Source organism: Argentina silus (assembly GCF_951799395.1).
Source record: "Argentina silus genome assembly, chromosome: 19".
Lineage (NCBI taxonomy): Eukaryota > Metazoa > Chordata > Actinopteri > Argentiniformes > Argentinidae > Argentina > Argentina silus.
In genome coordinates, this window is record NC_139673.1 from 2,754,260 (window position 1) to 2,763,705 (window position 9,446).

Consider the following 9,446-nt stretch of genomic DNA (forward strand, 5'->3'; position numbering starts at 1 on the left):
CAAGGTACATAGGGGACACGTGACGGTGTCTTCGAAGGGACAAACTTAGCTAGCCAATACATAACAATGAGGATGAGGATGAGGATGATGACGAAGACAACAACAATGATGATGATGATGATGATGATGATATTGCTATCAGTATGACATGCTATCAAGCAAGAGCTCTAACAGAGGAAAAGCAACAGATCCCATCAACTCACAGGATCAAGCTGAAGGCAGAGTTACTGCACTTAACATTCCTCCTCAGATTAAAGTCAAAGCTGTAAGAGCATTTTTTTTGTATCAAAGACACTTTTTGTACCCAAGATATGTACAGTACCAGTCAAAAGTTTGGACACAAACTTGCCAAGAGTGTGCAAAGCTGTCATCAAAGCAAAAGGTGGCTACTTTGAAGAATCTAAAATATAAAACATACTCTGGTTTGTTTAACACTTTTTTGTTTACTACATAATTCCAATGTGTTCCTTCATCGTTTTGATGTCTTCAATATTAATCTACAATGTAGAAAATAATAAAAATAAAAATAAACCATTGAATGAGAAGGTGTGTCCAAACTTTTGACGGGTAATGTATATATACATATGTGACATTTAGCTGACACTTTTATCCAAAGCGACTTACATTGCAGTGAGTGCATACATTTCAGTATATATGGTCCCAGCGGGAATCAAACCCACAACCTAAGCGTTGTTAGCGCCATGCTCTACCAACTGAGCCACAGAGGACCACAAGATGTCAAGGGACATTCTCTGTCCACTGACCTGCAGTAAAACAGACCAAATTCCTACATTGACCCCTTGCAGGTGATTATATACAAATCTCTGAAAACCTTTGCTCTGCTGGGAACGGTGTCAAGAGGTGGAAAAAACAATCCCCTGTGGCACAGAAGTCCTGAGGTATTCTTTTAAAAAAAATATATATATATATGTTTTTAGGGCATTTCTGCTTTTATTGGGATAGAGACTGTAGAGATTGACAGGAAGGATGGGAGAGAGAGAGGAGGGATGACATGCAAGATCGAGGGTCGAGGGTCAGAATCGAACCAGGAACCTTGCGATTACGTGGTAAGCGCATTAGTGTGCTACGCCACTAAGTGCCTCCGTCCTGAGGTATTCTGACTACAAAGACACAGGCATGGCTTCAGTTACTATGTTTTCAGTTAGCATATTTTCAGTTAGCATGTTTTCAGTTAGCATGTTTTCACACACTGAGGGGAGCCGCCTCTGACATAATACCCACATAACCTCTCTTGAGGCCATCATGTGAACTTTCCTATTTGTCTGTGCTGCGGAGCTTGTGTTCACCAAAGAGACCATAATTCTCTGTTGAATTCTAATGAAACAGAGTTGTATATACATATGCATTCCTCATGTACGACGTATTTCAGAGCGGAATGAGTCAGTATGGCGCTGTTCTAGAATCAGATTCTGATTCTAGAATGAGTCAAGAGTGCTGTGCTGGATTATGGCAATGTTGTATACAGTACCAGTCAAAGGTTTGGACACACCTTCTCATTCAATGGTTTTTCTTTATTTGTATTATTTTCTATGTATTTTCTTTGTGTTAAACAAACCAGAATATGTTTTATGTTTTAGATTCTTCAAAGTGCTTTGATGACAGTTTTGCACACTCTTGGCAAGTTTGTGTCCAAACTTTTGACTGGTTTCCACACTGCATTCCTAACGTACTACTCTGGACTGACGTATTTCAGAACGGAATGAGTCACTCTGGCGCCGTTCTAGAATCAGTCAAGAGAGCTATTGACAATTTGATCAAAACAAACCACAACGTGACAACAGCAGTTGCCTGTTGAATACGCCCATGTACACAACCCACCCGACCAGCGCTCCGGAGGAACGCCTGTTGCATCAGTGGTTCCTCAGACAGGCTGTGGTGACCTCGCTAGTACATGCTGCTGGAATGACACAGTAAAAATAGAATAATCTGTGTCACTGTTGTCACCACCACATGACCCTTGATATGTTTATAGACCCTTAAAGCAGCTGCAATAGAACAGGCCGGCACAAACCGGTTAACACATGCTCTCATGCTCTCCCCGTCTGTAAAAGTCTTAGATGACTTATTAGATGCCAGTGGAAGCGCAGACATCCTTGGAAGCAGGCAGCGTGTTCCGCTAGCCCCGTCGGAATCTGGGTGTATTTATATCTGAATGACGCTGGGTCTGGGCCGCTGGCCGTAGGGAGCTGCCCTGGACGGAGCGGTCTGCCCTGGTCCACTCCTGTCCTGGCTGTCCTTAGTGAACATGCGGCAGAGGAATGTGGTGCACTGGTCATTGCTTACAGTACACACACACACACACACTCTCACACACACACACACACACACTTCACACTCACACACCCCCAGACACACACACACACACAGAGGGAACATACTGTAATCTGACTGGGGTCAACAACACTTGTGACTCTCATAGAGTACATTCAGCAGGGGAGGGCTGGTGTGTGTGTGTGTGTCAGTGGAGGCAGAAGGAGGTCGAAATCGGAGGACCGGCTCATTATAATACACGGAATGGAATCAAGAATGGTATCAAACATTCTTCATTCCATTTCCATGCATTACAATGAGCCCGTCCTCCGATTTCCACCTCCACCAGCCTCCTCTGCTGTGTGTGCGTGTGTGTGTGTGTGTGTGTGTCAACTAGCGAACTAGCTGTCCATTTTCCCGCCCTCGTCCCCCTGCCCATCACTCAGCAACAGGGGTGTCACGGCAACCCTGGAAACAATACACAATGGCGTCGACACGCCTTCTCATTAGCGGCGGTGTCAAAGGCTGGCACCATTATGTAGTCTGACACACACACACACACTCCGACAGGTCAGGTGATGCGCCCCGCTGACACATGGGCTCGTCTCCACCCCTCAGCCCTCCACCCCTCAGCCCTCCACCCCTCAGCCCTCCACCCCTCCACCCCTCAGCCCTCCACCCCTCGGCCCTCCACCCCTCGGCCCTCCACCCCTCGGCCCTCCACCCCTCAGCCCTCCACCCCTCAGCCCTCCACCCCCCGGCCCTCCACCCCTCGGCCCTCCACCCCTCGGCCCTCCACCCCCCGGCCCTCCACCCCCCGGCCCTCCACCCCTCAGCCCTCCACCCCTCAGCCCTCCACCCCCCGGCCCTCCACCCCTCGGCCCTCCACCCCTCGGCCCTCCACCCCTCAGCCCCTCAGCCCTCCACCCCTCAACCCCTCAGCCCTCCACCCCTCAGCCCTCCACCCCTCAGCCCTCCACCCCTCAACCCCTCAGCCCTCCACCCCTCAGCCCTCCACCCCTCCACCCCTCAGCCCTCCACCCCTCAGCCCTCCACCCCTCCACCCTCCACCCCTCCACCCCTCAGCCCTCCACCCCTCCACCCCTCAGCCCTCCACCCCTCAGCCCTCCACCCCTCCACCCCTCAGCCCTCCACCCCTCAGCCCTCCACCCCTCCACCCCTCAGCCCTCCACCCCTCAGCCCTCCACCCCTCAGCCCTCCACCCCTCAGCGAAACCTCACCCAGGCAGGGAACACCCCCCCAACCCCTGCCCCCCCACCACAAACACACACACACACACACACACACACGCGCGCGCGCCAGTGTGAGCCGTGAAGGGCTGGTGGGCTAACTAAGTAACAGGGTTGACATTCGGACGCCAAAAATAGGGAGTTCATGGCAGGCGAGTGGCACGCGCTGTGGATGTGCCAAGGCCGTGTCATGCCAACCCCCAGCCAACCGTGGGTCATCCTCACACACACACCTTCCTCGTCCCCGCTCCCCGCTCGCTCCGTCCAGTTTAGACGAGCACAAACCGGCTGGCGGCTGAAAAATGCCCCCCTAGCCCCCACCCCCCCCCCCACACACACACACACCCCACTTTAAACACACTCCATGGCCACCCCTGTGGGCTAGGATTAAATCACACTACAAATACCATCACTTCCACTTTACCAAACATCTTTAGGGGCTGATGGTGATCTCATGAAGAACAGACACCCACACACACACACACACACACACACACACACACACACACACACACACACACACACACACACACACACACACACACACACACACAACCAAACATCTGAATCCACACTGAAGCAGGCCATAATTAAAAGCAGAATTTGGATCCTTTATCAGCGCTTTGTGCTGTCACCATGCTGCCATAATGTACAGGCAGAGCCATGAGGTGGCTATACGATTGGCTACAAAGTCCACAGATTGGTGCTTATTTACAGATGTGTGACATACTGTTTATGTATGGAACTGCTAACAGCAGAACCTGCTGGGTCACAGGGTTGGGCTTAATCCCTTTTCAATCCCTGCCAATTCAAACATTCATTCATTGAAAAGAAAAGGTTTGTTTCCCAGATTCTACTTTAAATGATAAATAAATTTAACCCTAACTGACAGAATTCTAAATTTTAAAAAGGAACGGCTGTCCCTAACCCCTTCTAGAATGTCCTACGCTAGGCTTACTTACATATACAGATGGTGGAGAGCATCCTAGTAGCCAGGAAGGGGGGGAGGCAGTTCTGGAAGGCAGGCTGCAGGACGTAGTTGGAGAAGGTCAGGGCTATCACAGCCAGGGTGGTAGGGTACATGATGAGCACAGCGCTCCACAGCAGCAGAAACCTACAGCACCAGAACCAGAACCAGAACCAGGACTTTAGCTTTCAGATTTCTTCATGCAGGTATTTAGGTAAGGATTGCGTCACACCTTGTCAGGTATAGGTACTCTCCAGTGACCTAAATGTCAAACCCGAGACCTGTGATCTCATGAAGGTTCACAGGTTCAAGGTTCAAGGTTCAAGTTCATGGATGAACTGATAGGAGACTGTAGATCGATGACTGTGATAATAACAACAGTAATACACACACTTGACATTGTATTACTGTTGTTATTACAACAGTCGTTACTCCTGCTACAGACACTACACCCTTATGCATGACTACTGTCACTGTCACATTATTACTAGATTATATTGTATTGTTGATTTGTTGGTTGTTGTTGACTGCTGTTGATGGAGAAGCACAATTCCAAAGCATTTCACTATATCAATTACGGGTGGATGCAATGTGCATGACAAATACAATTTGATTTGATTTGATTTGATTTGATTTGAGAAGTCCAACTACAGTGGGCAACAATGATATCACAGACGGCTGCGTAGGAGATGACTCAGACGTCAGAGACTGGTATCATGTGGGATCAGTGATATGTGAGGTTGCCATGACATCAGAGATATTCACAGATACGATGTCATGGATATGAACACTCCGTCTCCTACCACAGTCCTACCACACCCAGTCAATGATCGCAATGCGAGGGTTAGGGTTAGAGTTAGGGTTAGGGTTAGGGCTAGGGCTAGGGTTAGGGTTAGGGCTAGGGTTAGGGTTAGGGTTAGGGTTAGGGTTAGGGCTAGGGCTAGGGTTAGGGTTAGGGTTAGTAATTCCAAATTTGGCTACATCCTGTTATACTACATCATACATTTATGTACGTTAGAAAACGTTATTATCCCCAAGGAGGAAATTGGTTTTGCAAAATCGTCCCTAAAAACAGCAGACATTCACATTCACATTCACTCATTTATGACCTCATGTGTTAATGTCACCTGACAGGTGAGGGCAGGGCTGTGGCCTGACAAACAGACACCGGACACCTACCCCACGAGCCCTCCGAATATCTCCGTCACGTAGGAGTAGTCTCCCCCTGACTTGGGGATGGTGACCCCCAGTTCGGCGTAGCAGAGGGACCCCAGGGCACAGATGCCCCCCCCACACACCCACACGATCAGCGACAGGCCCACCGAGCCGGCATGCTCCAGGACCCCCTTGGGAGAGATGAAGATGCCGGAGCCGATGATGTTGCCTGAGGAACAGAAGATAAACAGAGGAATGAGTCAGCAGCAGGTTAAATATAGTTGCTTTACACTTTTTTTCTTTCTTTTTTTTTACGGTACTGACTGCTTCAACTGGTCTTCATGGCCGGCTTTGACGAAACACATAACTAATACTGTTTACCATTTCTTCTCCGTGGGGTCATTGAGCTGCTGCATTAGTGACCTGGGCCAGCGTTTCAGATCCTAGCAGCCACATCGCCACAGCCAACACACTATGTTGATATTGGAGCTGGTTTTCGTTTATTTTCTGCAGGGCACAGTGAGCTGTACTTCATTAGCGAGCGACCTGACCAGCGCAGCAACCAGCCTCGCTCAGCGGGGCCTGCATCTCTGTACCACAACATCCTCATCTGACCAAGCAGCAGCTGTCAAAGCAGGACCCCCCCGCCAGAGCTGTTTCTCCATCTCAAGGGAAATTATGAAAAACAAGAGAAGGAAAGAGAAGACCTCCACAGACACAGTCGATGGAGAGATCAGGGCCCATCCCGAGTCTAATTCGAGTCTAATTCTGAGTCACTCTACGGTAAAGAGTTTGTCTGATGTGGACCCAGCTCTGATCATGCCATTAAAAAAAGCCTTCGGAGAGCGAATCAGTAAATGTATTCTAATGATGAATGAAAAGAGGGGAGCCCGGTACAGTAAATTTCCTGCTGTCACATTTGATTTGGGTGAAGCCGGTGAGAAGCAGAGCGATTACATAATGCATGTTGTGTTTTGTTTTTGTGCTCTCACGAATCGTGGCGGGGCCGTGTAATGGGTGACACGGCGAGAGACGTCAGAAGAGACGCTGCCCTTTTAACCCTGTCACACTGGCTGCGTGGCCTTCCGCTCAGCGTCCAGGTTACGTAGATAAGAATGTTCATTGAAGAAAACAAGAAACAATGTACAGTACCAGTCAAACGTCTGGACACAAACTTGCCAAGAGTGTGCAAAGCTGTCATCAAAGCAAAAGGTGGCTACTTTGAAGAATCTAAAATATAAAACATATTCTGGTTTGTTGAACACTTTTTTTGTTTACCACATAATTCCATATGTGTTCCTTCGTAGTTTTGATGTCTTCAATATTAATCTACAATGTAGAAAATAATAAAAAATAAAGAAAAACCACTGAATGAGAAGGTGTGTCCAAACGTTTGACTGGTACTGTATATCAGAATCATTGACCTCATCCCCAAGCTATTGCTGCAGATGTAGCACCTTCAGTGGTCTCATATGACAGAGCCTCACCATGAAGCACATTATGTTTGGCTAATTCTCTGGTAAAACAAAATGGACAATAGCTAAGTGGATGAGATCCTTTGCATTACTGAAGCCAAGCAATAAGCTATAATTAGCAATAATCCTTGATAGACACGGATCCAGGTCCACTAGGGTCCAACAGTTAATGAAGCATCTCTAAAACCTAAGAAACGAACATCAAATAAAGTGTTTGTTTTACTGTGTGACTGCTCAAGGCACTTTCCTACACGTATGAAACCACTTGACCTTGCCACAAAGATATCCTGGCCAGATAAAGTGATGATTAGAACTGCAGTTCCTCTACAATATTGGCTTTGGCTGTACAGTCACAGCTTTGGAGTTCACCGAGATTGACTAGGGCAGAGAAAACTGCATTGACAGGATTATTTACATTTTTGACAGGATTATTCCTGTTTTGGGTTGCAGATTTCAAGCCTCCCCACAAACCTGATCAAATTATAAAAAAAACAAAAAACAAAAAAAACATGGTTGTTTTTTGGGCCATTTAGACCATGTCTCCTGTCAGTGGGGGTTGCAAGGGTAGGACTTTCTGGGATGTAGGGGAGAGGCAAGCAGGCACAAAGCTCCACTGCTGCTGTTAGTGGCTGAGGGGGGAGATGCCAGGGGGGCTGAAGACCTACTCTTCGGCTCGACCGGTTAACTGTGTTCCCATGGTGGAAACCAGATGGTTGGTTTTAGCCCTGAGGGAGATCAGATCTGGTTTCAAAAGTTGACAGTAAGAAGAATTTACCCTGGGGATGATGACAACGATGACTGTCTGTTTAAATAATGCTTCTCTGCTGTAACCAGTTGGCTCAGGTCAGCTCAGAGAGGGTCCCTCAATCTCACTGAGCAGCTACCTGCCTGTTTTTGAACATCTCTGGGATGTTGCATTCTCCAGTTACACAGCTTTTCCATGCTAGCAGTGTCTGCACACGTCTCAGGGACGGCCCCGGAATGCTCCACCTCTGCCACAGAGAGGCCCTTCTCTTTTGGCCAATACTTGTCAGACTTGTTTTTGTAAATTGTCATTATTTATGGATTTCAGCTTGACCAAACCTAGGTTTTCAAGCCAATGAAATTGAGAAGTTGAAAGTCCAAAGAGCATGTTTGACGGGGAGGCAAGTCATGAGGATATCTCAAGATATGAAATGGAATGGCCACTGACCAAAATTCTATTTGAATTCATTCTAATTTTATTCTATACTTGGTTTAAAGTCCAGATGAGTTTTAAATAATAAGAAATGAATGGATAATTGACAACTATATCCCTTGACAAATAACATAAGAGCATTTTATTTTGTAGGTTTGTCAACCTGTAGGAAATGTATTTACTACGACTGAACCACAATATCATCATCTAATATTGCAACAGGTTGTTTGCATGGCAGCCTTTTGGGCAATTCATGCATAGATGACAAAGAAATGTAAGACCTTCGTATGGAAAGACAGTACTGTACCGATTTACTTCAACGACAACAATCTAATGTCAAATTTGAATAACGGTGCCATTTGGGGGAAAAAATATAATATATATATTATCTATTTATTAAGACAAACCGGTTTTAGCGCAACAGCTGGCTATGGTGTGCATGCACTGATGTACCGCCAACTAGACTACTCAAGTGACAATTCATATTGTTCACTAGTTTAACGTGCGCTCAAATGAAAGATACCCAGCCACGTAAGCATTGCCATACAGTAGCCAGAACCGTCTCCTTCCTTCCTATGATGCAACATCGGCAAGAGTTTTCATTTGGCGCGACGAGTTTTGATACCCAGATAGCCTAATTACAGTGCGGAACGGGAAATAAACAGATAAGAAACCGCTAAAGTGACCATGCGTGATATTGTGCCATATCTGGTTGATCTAGGCTACTCTCAGCCTTAGTACACAGCTGTAATAGTGAATAACGAACTATCAATGTGATATTTACATCCAATTAAGCGCTCCCCACCGCCTACTGTGAGAATATGAAATAATAAAGCGATAGAACAGAGACCCGACATATTAGTCCAATAGCCTATTCACTCCATCTTCTGTCGAGCAATATTCGATATAATCCTCAGTCGAGCATGAACCATGTTTCCATAACTTTTCAACTGTTAAACAATAGTAGGCTCATTCATCATTGTCTGATTTCCTCACCAATGATAATAGCGCAAGCGCTGAGAAGTCCGATTTCTTTTTTGAGAGTGACTCTATCTGTCCCCAGGTCACTTTTCCCCTTCTTGCTGTCCATAGTCACCATCGGCGTCTCCTCCTGCTGAGCGCAGTTTCTCCGATTCCGCTCAGTTCCATCC

The 9,446-nt window shown here is 47.0% G+C and overlaps 1 protein-coding gene across 1 annotated transcript in view; it reads right to left on the reverse strand.

Annotated features, from left to right (window-relative positions):
• slc7a10a (solute carrier family 7 member 10a) overlaps window positions 1–9,446 on the reverse strand; it is a 17,033-nt gene extending 7,587 nt beyond the window's left edge. The window contains exons 1-3 of the mRNA XM_083690961.1: window positions 9,292–9,446; window positions 5,668–5,872; window positions 4,484–4,635 (exon numbers count right to left, since the gene is read on the reverse strand). Of these exons, the coding sequence (XP_083547087.1) occupies window positions 4,484–4,635; window positions 5,668–5,872; window positions 9,292–9,394 (460 nt within the window). The 5' untranslated portion in view covers window positions 9,395–9,446. The remainder of the gene's footprint in view (window positions 1–4,483; window positions 4,636–5,667; window positions 5,873–9,291) is intronic.